The sequence below is a fragment of the Ylistrum balloti genome, unplaced genomic scaffold, assembly GCF_031769215.1.
Source record: "Ylistrum balloti isolate Yb309-2 unplaced genomic scaffold, AGI_CSIRO_Ybal_v1 Utg370248, whole genome shotgun sequence".
Taxonomy (NCBI): Eukaryota; Metazoa; Mollusca; class Bivalvia; order Pectinida; family Pectinidae; genus Ylistrum; species Ylistrum balloti.
This window is the reverse complement of record NW_026782199.1, coordinates 77,915-101,880: the sequence shown is the minus strand read 5'-3', so window position 1 is coordinate 101,880 and position 23,966 is coordinate 77,915. Positions and strand designations below refer to the sequence as shown.

The following is a 23,966-nucleotide window of genomic DNA, read 5'->3' as shown; positions in this document are numbered from 1 at the left end:
AAACACAAGATCAATACGGGTGATGCTTGTCCAATAAAGCAGCCCTTACGACGAATCCCTGGCAATGTGGGACCTGAAGTTGATAAGCAAGTGCAGAACATGCTCGACCGAGGTGTTATAAAGAAGTCGTCTAGTCCCATGAGCTCAGGCATTATTTTGGTTAAGAAAAATGATGGGACCATGCGGTTTTGCGTAGATTATAGACGACTCAACGCTGTAAGCATTCCCGATGCGTACCCTCTGCCTTGTATTGACGAGGCCCTATACCAACTAGCTGGATGTTCATGGTTTTCAACGCTAGATTTGAATTCTGGATACTGGCAGGTGGAGCTTGAAGCAGATGATAGTGCGAAAACAGCATTTGCCACTCGCATCGGACTATACGAGTTCCAGGTTATGCCTTTTGGTTTAAGTTCAGCCCCAGCAACATTCGAACGCCTAATGGAGACTGTACTGGCAGGGCTTCAGTGGAGCGTGTGTCTCATCTACCTTGATAATGTTATTATATTGGGTAGATCATTTGAGGAGATGATGGTCAATCTAAGTAAAGTGTTTGACCGGTTGTTAGCTGCTGGGCTGAAATTGAAAGCTAGGAAATGCCTGCTATGTGCAAAAGAGGTTCTTTCTGGGACATGTCATATCAGAGGCAGGCGTTTCAACAGACCCTGCAAAGACCAGGACAATCGAGAAATGGCCAGTCCCTGCCAATGTTCGGGAGCTAGGATCCTTTTTGGGATTCTGTAGCTACTATCGGAGGTTCATAAAAGATTTTGCTGAAATTTCCAAGTGCCTCCACAAACTCACAGAGAAGGGGGCGAACCTTTGAGTGGAGTTCCTCTTGCCAAGAAGCCTTTGAGACTCTTAGGAGGATGTTGGTAAAAGCACCTGTCCTTACACACCCAGACTTCACCAAAGACTTTATACTAGATACCGATGCAAGCAATGACGCTATCGGAGCAGTGTTGTCACAAGTAGTAGATGATGTTGAGAGGCCAGTAGAGTTCGCGAGTCGCACTCTAACTAAAGCCGAGCGAGTCTATTGTGTGACCAGGAAGGAACTATTAGCCGTGGTCTACTTCACCACGCCATTACCTGTACGGTAGAAATTTCACAGTACGTACCGACCATAGTTCGCTCCGTTGGTTGTTAAACTTCAAGGACCCAGAAGGACAGATGGCTAGGTGGCTGCAAGTACTTAGTTCATATGAAATGACCATCGTTCATCGACCAGGAGCCAAACACCAAAATGCTGATAGCCTTAGTCGGTTACCCTGCAGGCAATGCGGGTTTGAACCGCATTGGGAAACAAAGACTGAGACTCATGATAGGGTTATGAGTGTACAAAAGTCCAGCGAAGGCAAAGACAATAATGTCCCAGATCAAGAACCAGATAGCAAAGAAATATCTCTGGCAGAAAAACAGGAGGCAGATGAAGATATTCAGCTAGTCAGGGGTTGGGTACTTGAAAAGCAACGGCCACCATTCAAAGCCATAGCAGGCAGGAATATCACTGTGCGATCCTTATGGACACAGTTTGATACTTTGGTTGTCAGAGAAAAAACATTTTGTATCGGGAGAGCTCTAACCGACACCCACAGGTTGTTGTACCACGAACAGAACGAAGGACAGTTCTTTCTCATATGCATGACAAGACAGCTGGTCATTTGGGAATGAAGAAAACTCTAGCAAAGATCAGGCAAGAGTTTTACTGGCCAGGACTCAAAGCAGATGTCAAGCGGTATGTAGCCGGGTGTGTAACGTGTTGTCGAAGGAAGTCTCCTGTCAAAGCGAAGAGAGCACTAATGCAACTGGTTTAAGCAGGGTTTCCTAACTGGTGATATCGGACTACTACACCAAGTGGACCGAATGCTTCGCTATGAGAGACATGGAAGCCCAGACTGTTGCCAGATTTCTGGTTGAGGAAGTGATTTGTAGGTTTGGTGTACCAAGCTACATTGACTCAGACCAGGGTTCCCAATATGAAAGTGCTCATTTACAGGACGTGTGCAAGTTGTCAGATATCAAGAAAACCCGGACGACCCCCTACCATCCAAAATCAGATGACATGGTCGAGCGATTTAATAAGACCCTGGTTAATATGTTAAAAGGTTTTGTCAATGATCAACAAACTGACTGGGACCTGTATCTACCATATGTGACCATGGCTTACATGTCAGCAGAACATGAGACAACGGCCAACACTCCAAACTTCATGATGTTGGGCCGGGAGACCAGCACCCCATTGGATATTCCGTATTCCATGCCTAGAGATGTCAGAGTTATACCCCAAAATGTGTGGGCATGGCAGCTAAAAGAGAAGATGGAAGACGCCCATCAAATGGTGAGACAGCATGTGAAAGGGGCCATGTTGAGGCAAAAGAAGGCTCATGACTCCAAGCTGTCCTGGCAGAACTTCAAACCAGGCAATGAAGTTTTTGTGTTCTTTCCTAATGTAAAGGTAGGACGAAGTCACAAGTTAGCAAGTCGGTGGAGAGGACCGTTCAAGGTGCTAACGAACTTGACCTACGTACAGAGTGCGTTGCGGACGCAAGGGAAAGGCACAAGTCATCCATGCAGACCGTATGAAGTTACAAGTGGGCCAGGTCGACGAAAATTGTTTCAGTCATTTGAAAGAGGACGATGCTGTGTCATCTAGGAAAAAGAATGAGAGCATGATGGCTGATGTTGCTTTAGAGGTGGCGAATGACGTGACTGGCAGTGATTCAGTCAGAAAGGGAGAGAAAGGGTTAGAGAGCGACACTAGGCAAACACATACTCGACGACCACCTCCATGACATTCTAGTTATACTTGAGAATATTAGATACATGTAGGACAAATTATTTGTGCTAGCACTATATCAAGGAATCAGTAAAAAGAGAAGTGACAGGACTGGGTTCATTCATTCAAACATATATCAGAGTTTTGTGCCAAATCAACGTGTATACTTTAATTGATTTCATTACATCTTTGAGAGTTCTGTATTATATATCTTTTGTTTTCTTTAAAGCGGGACGCGTTGTTCTCGGAGGCTTGGGTAATGTAATGAATGGGTATATCGTAATCCTACCTCCGTTAATGTAGCAGATCATTAAGGTTAGAAACAGGTAAACAGATCGACTGGCGTTAATCATTTTTGGTTATCTCTGTACTTCACGCGCTTGACAGAGGTAGTGTTAATAGAGGCACAAGTAAAACGTATTGGGGATTATATCATTTCTCACCACGAGATGGCGTTAGTATAGCCATCCATAGGGTATAAATACCCGAAAACCAGCAAGTTGCGGCAGAACTGGTGTGGAGCTCGGCGTATCATTATCAATAATACCCTAGTACCGTAAGCAGTGTGTATGTGATCGGCTGTAGTTTGGGAAGATAGAAGTCACTGAATAAGTGTTCCCTTGACCCAAACACTGCTGTATTATACGTGTTAATAAAAGACAGTGTGCGGTAGTGAGCTACTCAGGTGTTGGCAATAGCTATAAGCCAACCGGGCTGTGTAGTCGCGACTAGGGCTGTATATAGTCGTTGCTCGTGCTGGGTGCACGTAGTAGCGGCTACAGTGTTAGGTAGTCGTGGCTAGAGCTTTGTCCATGAAGTTGTGACTATAGTGTTGTATAGTCGTTACTGGTTCTGAGTAGTCGTGGCTATAGTGTTTTGTAGTCGTGACTAGGTAGTCGCGACTAGGCTAGTCATACCTTTATAGGCGCATTGAATATAGGTAGTCGCCCAGAACTAGGGGTAATCGTGGTCATTAGAGTGTCGCTGCAAGACTAGCACGTGTAGTCTGTTAGTGGTTATAAGGTTGTAGTACTTGGCGCGACTAGGTATAGCGACAGCTCATGGTCATAGGGCTACTATAGTGACTATAGTTAGGGCGAGCTACAACTTGGTGGTCGAGTGGGGCTGTGCCTGGTTGGTACGATAGTGTTTGTATATAGTTAGTTGTTATATTAATTACAAAGCAGATAGCTTTGGTTGTAGTTTTAGCATGTCATGTAGCGTTGGTTTTGTACATGCTACAAAATAAACATTAGGAATGTTGGTTACAAGGCAGTAACACGTATTTGTATATATTTGCATCTGTAGTATAGAACTAGATAGTCAAGCTTATAACACAGGGATCCTTAGAAGTGACTAGGGTACGGACCCCGGTACGATACATTTTTAACTTTATTTCGCGGACTTACCTCTTCCGACATATTCGCGAATACGTGATTTTACGAACGTCGATCAAGAAATGACTTTAAATTCGAGTATGTTAAACACCATTTTTTTGTGACCGGTTTGAAACTGGGGTTGTAGTGTAGAACGTTATTCATTCAAACAGTTCTCAATACAATGAAAATATATATAATGTGTATAGAATGGTATTCCATTAACATAAATATGGTTATTCCTTACTATAGATGAATATAAGCCAAGAAAAGTATTTTACCATGCAGGGTGATATCGATGATAGGAAACACTGTATCCTACCTCTGTCAATCTGTTGCTCTTTAAACCACTGCAATTACGTATCATATATTACAAAGCCGACTTTACCTACCACCTGAAACTGAAGCATTTGTTTCGAAATCCATTCATGTTGCAAAAGCTTCCAGTGCTGAAGATATTTCATGTATATAGATCAATTCTCCTCAAAATCTGACGAATTTGTGTAGACATCCATCCCGCTCCAGACACGGAAGTTTAAACAGGATTTCACTTTTAATGTGAAACACCATTCAAAACCACACGGACGATGTGAATTTGCCTTTTAACTATTCGTATTTTTTTTTTATATATTTAAAATGCATGACTGATTGCTGGCAAGATTCCCTAGCCATACACTGCATACAGACCACAATAGCTCAGAAGTGTTACGTCATCCTAAGAAGTATATAATGATTTTTTATCAATTGAATGTCTGAATCCTAGACGTCCAAACGTAGAATTGTGGTTTGTACATTGACTAAAACATGTTTAATTGTTCCTGTCTTCATGATTCTTAATTTCTTATTTATTTAATTACCTTTAACTTTTAACTGGACTGTCAGCACTACATGAATACTATTTGCAAATCCCGAACATAAACTGTAAGTCGATTTGAATCAGAATTACTTTCTGGATCTACAAACAATTCCTTCTATTTTGATAAAGCAATTTGTTTGTTAACAATAAAATACACAACACATGGTTTAAAATGCTTATAAATGTACATAGATGTTTCATCTGAAAGAAGTTTATTTACTACATGGTTTAAATAATAAGTTACATGATTTATCTGCCAGCAGAGTTCGGAGTAGATTTAGAACTTCTGTAGAACAATTTTAACGTTTTTTTTTTTATGTATCATGTTGTTTTTTTTTAATTATTATTATTTTCGTGATCTCCTATCGTTGATCTCTTCGATTGATATGCCCATGGATAAATAAGTTGTTAAAAGTGGCGCAATTGTACCGCATTCGTCTTTCACCTGTCCTTCCGGGCTTCGATTCCCGGAACGGACGTGAGAAGGTAAGGGTCACCTGCCCGACTACGTAGGTTTCCCCGGGTACTCCGGTTTTCTCTCACAATAAGACCCCTCGCGCGCGCTTACATTAGTGCCAACAAGTGTGGTTAGTTGAAAGATAAAACATAACCTGTTTCGCAATAGTTGCAAAATAAATAAAGTTAATATTACATATTTTTTTCATATTTTACACCGTTCTCTTGATATCGTTTATAGTTTTCTGCTTTCTAATCGAAGACATTCTGTATAAATATCTACATTATGTCTACTTATAGAAATAAAAGATTGTATTTACAGCTTGAAGTTCTATTTTATTCGTAAACTTTCTGTAACAATAAAGACAGTTCAGTCGGATTAGAGTGGAGAGAACGTTTTAACTGTTTTTAAAGAGTTTCGTCGTTGTGAAAGATAATCTTCTTTTCTGATTCGCTGGAAACGGAATACCATTAAGTAATTATACGAGTCTTAATTACTTTCATTATCGATGGCCCGTAAGTACCTTCTTGTATGTATCTTACCCCTTCTTTCACAACATAGCATCCTTCTGAGCCAAATAGGATTTCATGATATTAATATCAATTGTAAAAAGGCACCGAGAGGTCATTTATCAGTAATATATATATATATATATATATATGTTTATTAAGAAAATTGTTGAAAAACACACAAGAAAAAGTTAAGCTAGCATTTTGCATTATATATACTAAACAAAAAAAGAAAGGTAACACTACTTTATTCTGTGATTAATTAATTAACCCCTTCATAAATCCTTACCAATCATGTACGAATAAAGTAATTGATCAATTCTGATAAAACTGCAGTCATGGTTCATTATAAAACTTTGCGTTCAGTTGATTTTATTCGACTGTAAAGGACTCTGGGGTCAATTTCAAAGGGAACACCATTAGTAATGGGTATGGCCACCGTTTGCGAAGTAAACAGCATTGCCGCGTCGTCGCATGAAACTCGTAAACCGGCTGATAATTTAAGGAGAGATGTTGTTCCATTCAGCGATCAAGGCTTGGGCCAGCTCCTGCAAGTTTGACGGCTGATTTTGATGTTCTCTCACGCGTCGCCCAAGAACGTCCCAGACATGCTCAATCGGTGACAAATAAGGTGATTTAGATGGCCAATCTAACACCTGCTGACGCGACTGGTATGCGCTGGTGCGTTATCCTGTTGAAAAATGGCGCCAACACCATGGCGTCTTAAGAATGGCAGAACCACTGGTCTTTAAAATTTCGTCCCGATATCGAATGTCGGTTAAATTGGCATTTAACACAACAAGCCTGGTACGAGTCCCCAACCCAACCTCCCCCCCCCCCCGGACAAATACCACCCCAAACCATTCCACTCCCGCCGCCAAAGCAGTCCCGTTCTGCGACGCAGCAGTTCGCAAAACGCTCCCCTTGTCGCCTCCACACTCTGCGCCTCCCGTCACCGTGTTGCAGACAAAACCTGGACTCATTTGAAAACAGAACATTGTTCCATTGTCGTAAAGCCCAACGACGGTGAACACGGGTCCAGTTACGCCGATTATTAGGGAGACGTCGCAACAAATTGGGTCCAGTGTAAGGACGCCGCGCTTTCAATTGGTAGGCCCCCAACCTGTTGCGGACTGTTTGGGGAGACACACGACGCCCAAACAATGTCCTTGTAGTCTCTACTGTGGTAACGAATCGATTGCGCAAGTGTATCAATCGTATACGACGGTCATCCCTGGCGGTGGTTTTACGGGGTCGGCCGCTTCGGGGACCATCGGATGTTGACCCAGTTTGGTTTAAACGACTTACCAACTGGCAAAATGTCTTAACACTACAACCAAAATGATGTGCAACTCGACGGCGAGACTCCCCAGCCTGGATCATGCCTGCAGCCCTTTCTATCTGTACTTGTGACAGCTGGGGCATAATGATAAGTTGATAGATAGCAAGATTCGGTGATTTCTAAGTCCTAAGGATCTAAGGAACAGTTGTCAGTTTGAATGTTTATGAAATTCAAGCGAAGCTACAAGTTAGTAGCAGAAAACCTCGTGCAGCTCTTTCGCTAATACAGACTTTCACGCTTGAATGATTTTGGTAACCCCCTTGGATTTTGTAATGTAAAACATTACCATTTTCTAATATTGCACAAACGTCATTTTGTTTTCACTCATTTACAGGTATTTGCCAAGGAAACATTTTAACCTTTCTTTTTTTGTTGAGTATATATACATGTATAGCCCAATGATGAATAACAAAATGGTATAATGTAAAAGTGTTACTGTTTGGTTAAAAACATCATCTGCCCGCAGATAAAACATTGCTTCCCTGCCGACATTTCCATGCAGCACGTGTTTCATTTCCGCCCTGTTCCATCCTAGTTATCTCCCGTTTGTTTATGCCATCGACAGACAAACAATGGGGAAATTTATGTTATTGTACAACACATAGGAATCGATGTCATTTGATAAAATAAAGACCCATAGACTATAAAGAAAAACAACCAATGTTTCACTGACCTCTTTCTGAGAACTTCTAAAAGAAACCGGCAAGAACTGAACTTCCAATCATACCAAACCGGACAAGTGAACCTTGTCACCATTACTAGATTTTCGTTACATCGTTGTTTATTAGATAATGCTAGTTTTAATTCAGGAAGTGTGTTTGATTTTGATAGAATATATAAATAATTTATAGTCCGGTTGAAAGGAAATATAAAGGTTTCTTAACCCTCAAAATTTCTTTGACGCCCTTGCTAAGTATGATACCTTGAGGAAAATCAACTTTCAAATTCCCCTTCAAATTGAGGCCATATATATCGCAGTTACGGGTCTATGGGTGTCATTTTGTGTCTTAAGGTAAAACTGAATGTTCGGGGAGAAGTTTGGATCTAAGAAGTAAAAGCAAAAAAAAAAAAAAAAAAAAATAATAATAATAATAAACAGAACATTCGAGATATAAGCTGACATTTAAAAATAAAAAAAATGAGACCTAGATCGCATTTCGAATATCGGCTGATTTGTGATGGCATCTGATAAAGTTAGTTACAGTTTCAGCTCCATATGTTAATAAGTCTGGTATTTTACTCCTTTCTCTATAGATCCAGTATAGTTATCTGTTTTCCAGACGAAGCTACTTTGTGTTCAAATCAGCGTTATATATGCTTACAAATAAGTATTATGCAATTCGCAGTTATCTCTCTTTGAAAATAAAGACAGCTCTTTAAAGATATCCTGTTAGATTATTAGTACTAAGTGGCGACTGTTTTGCCGTGTGTCTTGGAAGATGAACGAAATATCTATACTAAAACTTCCTTAGACCTCTGTACCCATGACGATATTAATAACGATTGTCACCTAAATATATTTTATGACATAGTCGAACTTGATCATGCTTATTGACATAATTACATAAAATTATGATAAAATTACTATCAACAAAGACATGGCTTTCTTAGAATGAATTGCCATAAAACAGATCCTGGATTTCCAAGTACGACAGCGCACTCCAGCAGTCGAAAGTATTTGAACAGAAAACAAAGGGTTAAGTAAACACTCTCTTTCAAGATACTATTACAAGATAAAGTAGATTAGGCTCACAGCCTGTTTCTGTACATACGACAACGAGTCTTGTATCAACACGATAGTGCGTACAACATACCAAAACCGAACGCTTAATAACAAAAAATCAATTAAAATTTAAATCTAATAGAACTAGGTATGAACAAAATAAAGATTAAAACTGATATTCCTGAAAAAGTACAAGGAGAATAAGACCAGGTTTTCCGGAAGAGTAAACGTCTTTTACTTCATCGACGACTTCCGCCATATAAATCTTGGTCATCAGATTCTTTAACTATTCAACAGTATATGTGGAATACACTTAAATGTCGAAATATTGTAAGAATATATATTCTGATTGCACCGAAACGTACGTTATAAAAATACAATAACATAGCAACAATCACGATTGGTTTATAAACCACACCTAACCAAGCAAGACTTGCCAATACGTCAACCAATGATAAACACTGGGTAATATGATTAACCCGCATTACATTTGTCAAGTATAATCAAAATACATTTGGTAAATAAAGTCATATACAACCTGAATGTGTTAATCAGACTGGCTGTGCGCCAGTTCCCACAGGCACATAGTCCATTCACCTAACCGCTTCGAGCAAAGTACGAGGTGAAATAACTCATTTCCTGAGAAATTATAGCAATTTCACATACAAGAGAAGTTTATCTGAACATTCGTTAGGAATTAATGTTGTTATAAGAGTTGCCGACGGTTATTTTCATTTGTTTTTACATACAAGAGACGCTGGATCAGAACAGAGAGAACTGGAACTCTTCTGTTGCGCGGTCGTTGCCACTATACACGTATAAATAAAGGTTTGAGCAGTTGACGGAGCTTGAGCCCGCGATCGAGAAACCAAACTAACTTAGTCGCGCAATAACTGTCATGGTTGTTTAAAAAAAAAAAAAAAAACAGAAAAAACACCAGAATGGTATGGAAATATACATTCCAAAATAATCAATTAATGTGGTTGGAACATACCAATGATGGTAGCACAGGTTAACCGGTATTGGTAACACGGGTGAACCGGTATCGGTAACCAACAGTACCAGTATTGGTACAATAAACATAACTCGAAACTCTTGGTGTTTAACCAAATGACCAAATATATTTGTTTTACTGAATAGTGGAGATTAGTCTACAAAGTAAATTGCATTAAATAGCATTAATAACTTTGGAATCCGATGTCGGTTACTGATAGCGCCGGTATTGGTTACCAGCAGAACCAGTATAGGTACCGGATAATTAAATTGGTGGTACGTTATTTCAGAAGTAAATAGAGCTGGAGCTTCCAAGAAAACAAAAATATGGCACGATTTTTACCAGAATTGAAAATTTTATAAGAGAAATGGTTCAGACAAAGACAGGGTCTATGAGTGAAAACACAATCTCCAGTAACTCATTCATATTTTAAACTTTATTAGAATACTGGAAAACCGTTGCTGAATTCGTCATCGAAATGATGCATTTGGATTGATACATTATTTGATATTGATAAGAATATATTAAGTCTGGTTTTGCTTTTGGTCACACTGCTTAGTCTGGGGTAAACCTTATCATAACGTTTTGTACAGTCAAGCGGAAGTTAAGAACACAAACTTTAAAAGAGAAAAACACCATCGCAAATGCAGACAAATACTGTCACGGAGGAATCGGGCAAACAAAGGAAACAAAAGACAACACAACCTATTTCGTAGGAATAAATTCTTTGACCATCTTCCGATCCTGTTTGGTAAAGGAACACGTAATGAACTGGGTTATCTGGTACGTATCTTCTATCATGAAATAACCCATACATAAACATGATACAAATGTAAATATGTAAGGAGCCTAACAGACTTACAACAACATTGAAGTGACGTAATACAAGGGGAAGGTGGTCATATATATGTAGATATCGTACAGGCATGAGACGATCGGCGCTGATGGAGGAGTAACATATTGCTTTACATGAAATTACCTCGTTCTCGTTATTTCAAAGAAGATACACCAGGAAACATGATAAGGTTAACCTCGGTATTGCTCGCTCTCCAAATTTTTGGTGGAGGTAGGTATATTTACTTCCATATAAGGCTTTATCAAGAACTAATTTTACAAACTAAACGTGTCATCATAACTATATTCTGAAGTGTCTTTTGACCCCGCGCTTGTTTTGTTCAGACTTTTCATTAAAAACGGAAATTTGACTGAAAAATGGCACCAGGAAATGTTTTTGTATCACTTACAAATATCTAAACATTGAGTGAGGTTAATAGTTTCAAATATCTTTATTTTCAGCTATGTCATTTACCAATAGAGCTGGTGCAAATAGGGGTCATACCTTACCGTTCTACAGAAGGGAACACGTCATAGGTATGCTTCTATAAATATAATTTTTGTTAAAAGAAATATTCACGATATAGGTAATTACGATATTGTATGTCACATGTTTAATAATTACTAGGAACAATTAGTGATAAAATCGAAATGGTTGGCATAAGTTATTAAGTCCATACGATAAAAGCCACTTATCGCTGGTCACTTCTATCTAATATTGAATATTAATAAATTTCAATACATTTTGTCTGCCTTCAGTATATTTCAGTACACTTCTCTTGTATTTCAAACATCAACAAATGAGCCATGTGGGACGTTACGTAATGAAAACAAGACATCACTTGACAAATGTTTCTCGCTGAAAAGAACAGTCTAATTTTAATAATGAGATGACCTAGGCTACGCTTTCGCTCAAACAATACGTGGACAACAACGTATATTCATTTTATGTGGGAGAACAGGAGAAATTAGCATGTATATGTTTGTCATAAAATGATATTCTTGAAAGCCAAGCCAAAGCGACTTACTCCATCATGTTACTCACGTTTTTCTGATATTGTTCTTTTCGATTATGTCAGCTATCTTTAAGTAGTGATGTGTATCTGCAGTCATGCGATGCCATCTAGATATGACGAGTGAGCCAAATCTACATAATTAATGTACCTTGTGTTTTATATTATTTTGATGTTGTGTAGATAATTGTCGTCTTCTTGTCATACTTTGAGAAAGCGAGTGTCCCTCAGATAATTCGACAATTTCTCGTATCTGTAGGTTATGTAAATCAGGAGTGACATTGTATACATAATTGTGTAGATGACACAAAGACATCTAGACATATTTACAACATACCACAAGAAGTTATTTCTTGGAACACATGAAGCTAAGTTCAGCGGAACAATTTGAAAAAAAAAGGAATTTGGCGTATGTTTGTATGTATGACTGATATAAATCATACCTTACACATTTAGCAAAAATGAACTCACTTATGGCTGAGATTATTCATTAACGTACAACATCATTTATATTTTTATGATTTGAAGTTTAAATGGTTATTCGTTTATCTTTGGTTGATATTCGATCAAACGTTTACATTTTGATACCTTTTCTCTATATCTACAAATTTTAACATTTCATGAGAACACATTTATTTGACATAGATTTAGCCGCTATCCAGACAGGATCATACCAACTTCTCAGAGCTCGTACAGATTGGAAGTGGGGTCCACGCACTAACGCCGAGGCTATACTAGGTCTAACTTTGGCTAATCCCCGTTGGTTCCAAAAGAACAATGCAGCAACCTACATTTCTATACAGGAAATGAAAATGGAACTCCTTGCGCAGTTATCCATGTAAGATTTCAAGATTCATTTGTTTCAACTGCAACGAAAAGTATTGTATATTGTGACAACAGCAATGATAAATGTTGAATTAAGTCATTCTAAAAATTGTAAGAAAAGGCCTTATTGAAGAGAGCAAAGAGTGGTAAAATATGATAACATGGAAGATTCTAATTTCAAAATGTATTTGTCAGAAAGAAATACTCCTATATTCACAGCAAGTACATGAATATTCAATTTCATGCTTTTTGGTTTGTCAGAGACAAGAGGCTTACTGATGAACGATGGTCAAAGGGAAAGTTAGCCCAGTACGTGACCGCGCTACAACTATTATGCCACAATCCATCTAAATTCTTCCGACATAATCTCCTGAGGCGTTTGACTGGGCATCTGACTATATCGGTAGACGATTTCCGAGAGAACAGATTTGCCCTTTCCTGGGTCGTTATTGCACTATGTAATAACAACAAGAAAATTGACAATACGTCATTGGAAATTATCAATGATCATCCGGGGGAGTATAAGTTCGGGGTTGGTAAGTACAAAGTATGTAAGTAACGGCTTAAAAACGTACGTATGGTTATCTAGTTCAAACGTGTAGGATTTAAAGATTTCATTTTTTTGCGAAAATCTTATATTCAAAATAACTTTAATAACATGGAATAGCATTAATCTAACGTTCTTACAATATCTTACATCTAATGTAAAAGCATATTGCTAAACTTTTCATTGTAGAAAAGTAATCATTTGGTGTTTTCTGTTATGAGGAGTGTGTCTAGATAATGCATGGGAGCAATAAATGTCTGAAAGCCATTTATCTACCGTGAAATGTTAATGTAGATGTGTTTTTAATGTGCTTTTCAGTATGCATTGGAGAAGAAAGCTAATTTTCGTGCCAACATTGTTTGGTTATCCAAGCACGTAATATATATATATATATGTATTTTTTTCTTTCTTTTTTTTTTGGCTAGAAAATTGAAATTGTAATGTTTTGCAAGCAAAGTTTGTCGCTGTTTCTCCATAGATGAGGCATCCATGCTTTTAATGGCAACAACATGTTTGAACGAAACAGACGCTAAATCGTCAGCTGAGCAATTCATAGTTGATGAAATGAGAGCGAATATGTCACAATATAACGAGTTTACAAAAGGTCTTGTAGTACAGGTAAGGTAGCCTAGGAATGAAGAGTGTGTGATAATCATATTTTATCATGAGGGGAAAAATATTTTACAAATGGAAACATGTATTAAACGAATTAATTATCTTCAAAGCAATAAATTGATAAATGGAAAATTACAAAATTTACCTTTTACGAGCTTTTCTGGCCAAAATGTATCGTATCAGCCAATCATTACGCGTTAAGACTTTAATCCTTTTATGGTTAACATATTTTGTATACACAATGGTTGTGGTGATTAATTGATGCCCTGACAGCTGAATGACATCCATGATGTTATAGAAAAAATCTACCCAAACATATAAACGCAGTTTCAGGATGGTAAATGTAAAAAAAAATTGCTTTTTTTTTTTTTTTTTTGGAAAGGAAGCATGTCCGGCTGAAACGGATAATTATTTCATTATGATATACATGATCTGGTTTGGTAGCATTGGTCTGGTGCCGGATTTTGTCCTGATCTGGTTTGGTCGCATTGGTCTGGTGCCAGATTTTGTCCTGGTCTGGTTTGGTCGCATTGGTCTGGTGCCGGATTTTGTCCTGATCTGGTTTGGTCGCATTGGTCTGGTGCCGGATTTTGTCCTGATCTGGTTTGGTAGCATTGGTCTGGTGCCAGATTTTGTCCTGGTCTGGTTTGGTAGCATTGGTCTGGTGCCGGATTTTGTCCTGGTCTGGTTTGGTCGCATTGGTCTGGTGCCAGATTTTGTCCTGGTCTGGTTTGGTCGCATTGGTCTGGTGCCGGATTTTGTCCTGATCTGGTTTGGTCGCATTGGTCTGGTGCCAGATTTTGTCCTGGTCTGGTTTGGTCGCATTGGTCTGGTGCCAGATGTTGTCCTGGTCTGGTTTGGTCGCATTGGTCTGGTGCCAGATTTTGTCCTGATCTGGTTTGGTCGCATTGGTCTGGTGCCAGATGTTGTCCTGGTCTGGTTTGGTCGCATTGGTTTGGTGCCAGATTTTGTCCTGGTCTGGTTTAGTCGCATTGGTCTGGTGCCAGATGTTGTCCTGGTCTGGTCTCGGATCTAATGCATTATATCTTACCTCTTTTTACTATTTTTTAAATAAAACATTTGACTTGCAGCTTTAGGAATTTATTATTAATCCTTCATTATGTTATGAGCGAGAGTACTCGCTCTATATTCAATGCCGATCATTAACATTTCCGAATAAAGACAGAGGATTTTTTTCTCAAACGCGCATATGCATATATTTCGTTGACGGCCTATGAGCAGACGAATTGGATTTGACTTAGTGTAAATGTCGACAGATAAACCTTGTATAACTTAAGCATAGATCAGTTGTCATTGTCATTAACATAGAAATTTGAATTGTTATATAAATACTACTTTAATCATGATAATGATATTTATAACATATGGAAGGAACTGAGCACAATGGAAGTTAGATCAACTTCAATGGACAAGTTTTGTTTACCTGGATTTTATGAAGATCATATATTTCTATTTCACAAAAATTAACTAGTTGAGATTTACTGGTTAATATCATCAGGCGTTTTACGAAATGAAATCATTCAATATCGGTAAATGGATACCATTCCACTCGTGGTATTGTTGTACGGTGTCAACGTAAGGTACCATGATAATTGGTAAGATTGTTTGTTGCTGTCCTCCACTCTTTCAACCAATGTACAAACATTTAAATTCATTACCAGCTAACTTTAAATGATTTGGACAACGGCTGCATCGATTAAAAACTTTACAATGAAGTAATTTCACTGATTGATAATATATCAAGCAACATGAAAAACATGATGTATTGATACATTGTGTAAAAAAATCAATGAACTAAGAGTACGCGATCATATCAGACCAAACTTTGGGATCCAACCAAGAAGCCCAGACCAATCAGACTAGATCTGATCAAACCAGACCATTGTTTTATTGCATAGAGAAGTAATACAAAAAAACAAAAAAAGAACAAAAAAAAAAAAAAAAAAAAAAAAAGAACCCCCAAAGTTTCATGGTGACCTAATGCGATCACCTTCATCCAGCTTCGTGCGTCGTGTGTATCTAAACAATTTAACATTTTCGACTTCCTTTTTTCTGTTTCTATGAAATTGTGCAGAAACTTTGCCAGGCCTAAGATGAAACAAAAAGTGAATTATGTGATCTACACCCCATAGCGGTCTGACGACCTAAGTACCCAGATATAGTAGAAATATAAGTTGTTCATAGATGGGGGTATATTTTATCAAAGTTTATATAGGAAAATAGATTTTTTAGTATCATTCGTTTAATTATCATTGGAAATATTCCAAACTTGGTTAGAATTATGAATGAAAGATAACGGCTTTATGGAATGAATAAACTGTTTGTGACTAATCCCAAGGGATTGTTAGGCAGGGCGAAAATGGGTCCAATTCATTAAATTTCAAAAATCTTCTCAACACCCAGATATGGTCGAATCAAATGCTCTTGTTGCCAATATGGCTCACATTTTTCCTGAAGAGGAAGTTAACTTTACTACAATTTTTATAGAAAAAAAATGACCATAACATTGTTTATTTCCTTCTGGAAATAATTTTGTAAGAAATATTAGTATATGATGATATTTTTGATGGTATGCATGGATTTACACTGGTTTACTATCATCAATATTACGATTTCTTTTTCATGACACTTAATAGCTACTTTCCTTTAACCTTTATACTCAGTAATGGCTTATCTCAGGTGACCGTCAAGGCCGCTAAAACTGTTGTTAATTTTTATATACCAAGAGAAATATCTATGAAATCTATGTTTCTGCGTGACAGTATTAGCTATCGTACAGTTTGCATTTAATATATATCGTATTACACCACCTTTATAACTCCTTCAAATGCCTAAACAATTCGATGCTACTTACCTTAGTGATGCTAGAATACATAGGTAATTCTATGTTGCTTTATCAAGTTGTGTAAGACTGTTTTGATTGTACCAGAATAGTTAGTCTCTTTAAGACTGCTTGATAAACTGTTTATTACGGACTAGTTAAGCTCTTGTTTTAATTATAAAAGACTGCTCCGATTATACCAGAATAGTTTAGCTTTGTAAGACTGCATTGATTATACCAGACTTATTAAGCTCCGTAAGGCTTATTTGATTATACCAGACAAGTTTAGCTTTGTAAGACTGCATTGATTATACCAGACAAGTTTAGCTCTGTAAGACTTATTTGATTATACCAGACAAGTTTAGCTCTGTAAGACTTATTTGATTATACCAGACAAGTTTAGCTCTGTAAGACTGCATTGATTATACCAGACAAGTTTAGCTCTGTAAGACTGCATTGATTATACCAGACAAGTTTAGCTCTGTAAGACTTATTTGATTATACCAGACAAGTTTAGCTCTGTAAGACTTATTTGATTATACGAGACTAATTAAGATTGGAAGACTGAATTACTTATACTTTTGATATCTATATTTGTATGTCTACATATTGATTTTTTAATCGATAGAGGAACGTGATTTGTATAATATTTTTGTTAACCTAGGCGCTAACAGCAGCTGAAACAGAAAAAGTGGATGACATCATAGATATCGCACGGTCGGATCTCAGAGGAGGTAATGAAAGGATTAAATACATTTATAGGTTGTCTAAAAAGTTTAACACCTCATTGGGTTTGGAAATTAATAATGTGTCATTATTTTTCTGTTTGTTTTTTGTTTTATTCCGCGCTATTCTGCGAGTATTTAAAGATATTTATGAACAAATTTTTCATATTTACAATGCAATCTCTCAGAATTAGAAAAAACTAATTATCTAAATTAACAATGATGATATCAATTCATTTTGTGTCATCGGGCGTGGGCATTAACAGAAGTCGGTTTGCACAGTTTCAAAATATAGTAACATTTAACTACTTCTACGGACAGCAGCCCTTGGTACATACGACCTTTTTTTTGTTTTCAGTTTAGATATGTAAACTGGTGTTTGCTTCTAAGTAGTCCAGGATGACAATATGACATATTAACATCAAATCAACCTGTATGCATATGATAGTAGTATTCACTTTTGTTAACCATACCAGTGACTTCGTTGCTTTAACATAGTTCTGGTGATACAACGTTCATAACATAATACTGCATTGTATGACTATATTAACGAACATATCAATTTTCAACAAGCTATAATGGGAAGTACCTTACTGGAACTCCCTGGGGCTGCCTCCATTGTCCTTCCGGCGTTAGCTAGAAAATCCTACCTAGATGCAAGTAAAGTCGTTTGCCCAAAGAAAGGTAAGTGATTATTTCTATGAATTTCTTATTCTCCTTAGGATTTACAAAAATATAAAACATTTATACAAATCATAGTATCATGTTGGTCGTGCGAAAAACTCATGAAACAAAGAAAGATCTACAGTTATACCAAACGTATAATTTGAACACTAAATGCTAATTAGATAAGAATTTACAAAAGTTTTATTGTAATGACTGTAGCGACAAATTAGATGATCTGATCACACGAGAACAATGAACATTGTTTTCATGCCGCAAAAACGCCCTATATAATCGTTTTCAAGCTGTATGGATTTATAGCCCTTCAACAAACGTTAAATAAACGTTTGATTTACAAGGAATATTATCAAATTTTTGATGATGAGTTAAGTTTGATCAATATCAATATTACCAGAATATATGAATAATATATATATGTAAAAATTCGTTTATCAGAAATCATTGGATTGTTTGTTACATTTCCACTTTATCAGTTATAAAAAATGTCGATATCTTATAAAAAGGCTGAACTTAGCTAACATGTTGTAGTGTGATTTTGTAAATCTTCAATAAACACGGATTTTTTTATTAACTAATGACTCAGTTATTCATTGTTAATGTATATACTTACTTATTACCAGTTAGCATGTAGTGATAATAATAAACATAATATAAAATCCACAATTTGAAGTGTTTGAAAACAAAATAGAGTAAAGCTTGGTATCCTTCAGAATCTTATCTTGCTCTAATACTTTCGGTTTTTCCCAATGTATTTTTTTAGGTAAACGTGTACCGAAGTCAGCAGCCAAAATTACTGTAAAGATTAAAGTGACTGATGACATTATAAGTAACACTACCGGCACATGGAAAGTTAAGGCCATGAAGGGATCGAATCTCCTCACTGCATTGCAGGACCTACAGAAACAATCTAGGAGGTTTAGGTAGATTGTTTGTAATATTGTTTTGTTAATAGGCAGAAGATGAAAATAAAACTAAACAATGCTGAGAAAAAGAATGCAATGGCTTAACATTTGGTGCTTGAATTCACTTATTAATGGAAGAGACACTTGTTAAGATTTGTTTTCATGTCAAGCTTATTACCACATACAGCATACTTCACTGCCACCGATTAGTTAACGACATGTTGGCGTGTGGTGCTTCAAGAAACGTACAAAAGTGGCAGGATAAATCGATTAAAGAACATTACGTCGTTAATGTCTCAAAAATGTCTTGCATCTGCAGGTTTAAGTCCCTACAAACCTCATTTGGACGGTCCATCACCTCAATAAACGGAATGACCCAAGACATTGCCAATAAAATATTCTGGAAGGTAGAGGACGCTTCCGGTGTACCTCTAACTGACGGTAAGTCACAGCTACAAATAAATATATATAGGGCTAGTAAGCCTCCATATCTGTATTGTGACATTATATCGATCAGTTTGATTTTCCTCGGTTGCCCACGAGATTTTAAACTTTAGTCTCTTAGTATCCCTGGCGAGGAAAAGAAGGACAGCTACATAATGCATTTTGATTCCTATCATATTCCACTGTATTAATTATAAACATTTAATGTATATTTTAACCTGTCAACGTTTATCCGGAATTTATCCGGAGTTTCTTACATAATTTATTTTATTATCAAATAAATATTTGTTACTTATAGAATCTTTATCATCTTCTGTCCAAAGTCGTCGTGGACACAAGGTTTTCTGTAATCCACTATTCCAATTTACATTTCTAAAATATTGCTTCGTTATCACACTTCTTTTAATACTAAACTTGACACTCTTTAAATGTAGGGTAACATGATTACATCTCGTACATTTTCACATCTGTCCATGTCTACTTACGACTTGAAACGTTCCCTGTAAGTTTTCACAGTCCTGCCACGATTATCATGCAAGCCAGCTTTCAATTCAGTCGATTAGTGGTATTTTTCATAACTTATACATGCATTTGACGTGCTTCTAAAATTAACAGATATATGAAAGTTACGATATTGGCTGTAGTATAGACCTTACAGTTTTTACATTTCTTTTGATCACTGACGAGTCCTAGAAGGACAAAAATATGTACGATGCAGTTTAATTCAGGAAGCAAAATATATTCTTAGCTTAATATGTGCTTTATAAGGTTTTTGATGTTACCTGTACTTAATAAAGATTGAAGAGCTACCTGCTCGGTACTTCATTAGTCACGAATACTTCAGAGATATACATCACACGAATCCATGAAAGAAGTGTAGAGTTACTTATTAGGTTTAAAGAGTGAAAAGTAAATAAAAGGTTGCAGAGTTACCATTACTTATTAGGTTAGTAGAGTCAAGAGTAAATATAAAGGTTGTAGAGTTACCATTACTTATTAGGTTAGTAGAGTCAAGAGTAAATATAAAGGTTGTAGAGTTACCATTACTTATTAGGTTTGTAGAGTCAAGAGCAAATATAAAGGTTGTAGAGTTACCAGTACTTATTTAGTTTGTAAAGTGAAGAGTAAATATAAAGGTTGTAGAGTTACCATAACTTATTAAGTTTGTAAAGTGAAGAGTAAATATAAAGGTTGTAGAGTTACCATTACTTATTTAGTTTGTAGAGTCAAGAGTAAATATAAAGGTTGTAGAGTTACCATAACTTATTAAGTTTGTAAAGTGAAGAGTAAATATAAAGGCTGTAGGATTACCAGTACTTATTCGGTTTGTAGATTGAAGAGCAAATAAAAAGGCTGTAGGATTACCAGTACTTATTAGGTTTCTAAAGTGAAGAGCAATTATAAAGGCTGTAGAGTTACCGTTACGTATTAGGTTTGTAGGGTGAAGTGTAAATAAAAAGGTTGTAGAATTACCAGTACCTGATTACTTAGAGTCACGAGTACTTTCTCACATTTTCGGGTCATCTGTATTTGATTGGATAAGTAGAGTTACGAGTACGGTAATACGCTTGTGGTGTTTCCTAGACTAATGCTTATATTTAAATATTTTCTGTAGTATAAAATATTCGCTTTATTTCATTTTTGTTATCAGCTTTGTGGCTCGAAACCTTGTACACAGTAGTTTTTTTCTTTAAATTTCATTTACTAATGTGAATGTTTTATGTAACTCCTCCGCATTAAGATTTTATCAGTTCTGTTTATCAGTTTTGGATTCCCTCCGTCTTAGTCAAAAGTTAGGTCCTTAGCATCACCAACAAGTTATAGAAGGACGAAACAACTGTATGACGCAATTTAATTAATAATTTGGCTCTGCTGTCTTATTCTAAATTGTATTGAAATATGCAATTCAGGAGTGAGTCTTGTACAATCTTTTACCGAACAAAGGGCATAATTCAAGTGTTTAATGTATTCCAACGTAATATTACATTTTATTATCTTCATCATTCACATTGGTACTTATTAACTGAACTGGGCAAGTCATTAAGACATGTTATATTTGTTTAGCCATTGGAATCCACTATGTCACTCAGTATTTGGCATTTTGATTCGTGTAATAATGTCAAAATAAATATTCTTGTTTGTTTATTGGTATGACAGGAATAAATCTAGGGGCGAAAACTACAAATGATACCGCGTCCTATCATTTTTAGAAAATGAACTCTACATTTTTTCAAATACTCCATAGAATTATTTTGTCAACTTTTATACTATTTTCCTTTTTTCTTACTACACGTTGCATATAAGAAAGCTGGCCTGTTATTAAAGAACGTCCTTTTTTCAGGAGTCAGTCGGACGGTTCCCAAAAACGGAGATACCTTCATCTTTCGTTTGACGAAATTTTGAATTTTCTTGTGAATTTGTTATATTTACAATCATATTTCTTGAAGGAAGAAATATTATGTATAATAAACATTTATCTCTTCGTTTTTTCTGCTGTTGTTTCTTAATCGTTACAAATACCTTCATGGATTGTATCTACCCAATCTTATATAAGATAGGGGAATTTGTCAGTTAAAAAAGGAAACTACTTAGGACTTTCGTGTGTTGAAAAATGAATTTACCGTGGGATAGTTGTAAGATTTATTTTGAAATTGCTTTTAAGATGGAACATCCAAAATCTGCACCGATGGACGATGATCAGATTTATATTATACGTGTCCGTGGGTACAACTTCGTCAGCTTCAAATGTAAGCATAGAAACAGAAATGTATGATCAATGAATTAATTATAAATATTATTATCTTTTCCAGTTATATCACTCACGCGTAAATTTTAGTGTTAATGTTGGTCTTATTCTCCTTGTACTTGTTCAGGAGTCTCCTTGTAAATCTTTCTTTTGTTCATATTTTGCTTTAGATTTTATCGGCATGTCCGTATTTTCTTGTTTGTCGTATGTACACAGGTACTTACTTCTGAACTTCAGTACATGTCTAACCCGATAAAGATGATAATGCTATACCGAATACATTAACATAACTTAGATATTATATATAAACAATAATTCTTTAACTCTTATAAAAGAGCAAACGGAATTTAACAGAACATCTTGTTTATACTTATTTGGAGAAATGCACTTTCCCGGATAAAACTTTCAAGAAATCCTTCGCAAAAACTGTGTCACAAAACTACCGTTATATTTAAGGACTTAAATTTGACGTTGACCTTAATTCGTTTTCTCTACATAATTACACAGGATTAATTTAGTTATTTTAAGAAGATTATTCGGTCATGAACGTGTTGTTTATATATGCACGAGACATACGTTTAATTAATGATGGTTCCATTTATGGCTTAGATATTAATATAAGTTGTCGATATAAAAAATGTACAATAATGTTTTGTGCATGTATCAGGTTAATCATATTTGTTATAGTCAGAAGGCAATGAACGAGACCTATAACTTATGGCAACCAACTTAAATCAATGTACTAATAGTTGATATCAAATTATGTGTATGTTAACGGTGAAACCATTTGAGAAGACGATACACTATGGAGGGTAACATGAACCAAATATGGATATATCTGGCGTGTTTAATGCTATGATGTTATGATTCACGTATTGTCTTAATAGGAGAAGAAATCGCCCCTCCCCCTTCGATCTATCAAGATATATGTATTTATATATTTACTGCAAATTGATACAAAGTACTTTTTGATATGTCATAAAGGAAATTTGTTCATTGAAATCGGCATCACCAAAAGTTCCTTGTGGAATTTTTAGGCAAAATCAACTCTTACAATGTCACCGAATGAAAACTTAAGTTGATTTACAAATATATATTGTCGCCTCCTGGCCTTACAATGATAGAAGACCCATCAACCTATCCATCGCCTATTCCAGTCTTATATAGTCTCATCATGCAGGAATTCGGGATAATCACACCCGTACAATGCCGTAAGTGATATATTCAGATACTGAATAGCACGTTTATAACCAATGAAGGTCAGTAAGTGTTGCATACATTCACTCGATAACATGGCCTAACCACTTAACGTTAATAGCTGTGAGTAATGTATACAGATGTTCTATAACACATACTGAATACTAATAGCTGTAAGTGATGTAAAACACAACCACTTGACATCATTATCTGTAAGCGATGTATACAGATGATGAATAACTAGTTCACGACTAATGAATATTAATAGTTGAACATGTATCCATATTACCTTTAGCTAGGCCAAAACTACAGAATGTTATCAACTCTAATTTATATTTACACGTGATATATAGCCTGGCCTCAATCACTCCATGTCATAAGCTGTAAGTAATGTATACACAAGATTGATTACAGGACCGCAACTATTTGACGTCAGTCGTTCTTCTTTTCGAGGTGAGTGGTAAGTGTTTTTCGTACAAGGTTAAAAACTAGGATGCAATCAAGTCCCCTGTTTAACTGATAACAATTATCAAATATTTCGATGAGATAAAGCGTG

At 36.4% G+C, this 23,966-nt stretch overlaps 1 protein-coding gene across 1 annotated transcript; it reads left to right on the top strand.

Annotated features, from left to right (window-relative positions):
• The first annotated feature begins 11,053 nt into the window (after positions 1 to 11,053).
• On the top strand, positions 11,054 to 21,870 carry LOC132552428 (transcobalamin-2-like). Its single transcript, XM_060216598.1, has 10 exons — positions 11,054 to 11,102; positions 11,333 to 11,407; positions 12,529 to 12,721; positions 12,970 to 13,244; positions 13,734 to 13,873; positions 17,377 to 17,446; positions 18,011 to 18,121; positions 18,882 to 19,041; positions 19,343 to 19,464; positions 21,809 to 21,870. The coding sequence occupies exons 1-10, from the start codon at positions 11,054 to 11,056 to the stop codon at positions 21,868 to 21,870; spliced, it is 1,257 nt and encodes a 418-aa protein (XP_060072581.1).
• The last annotated feature ends 2,096 nt before the right edge of the window (positions 21,871 to 23,966 follow it).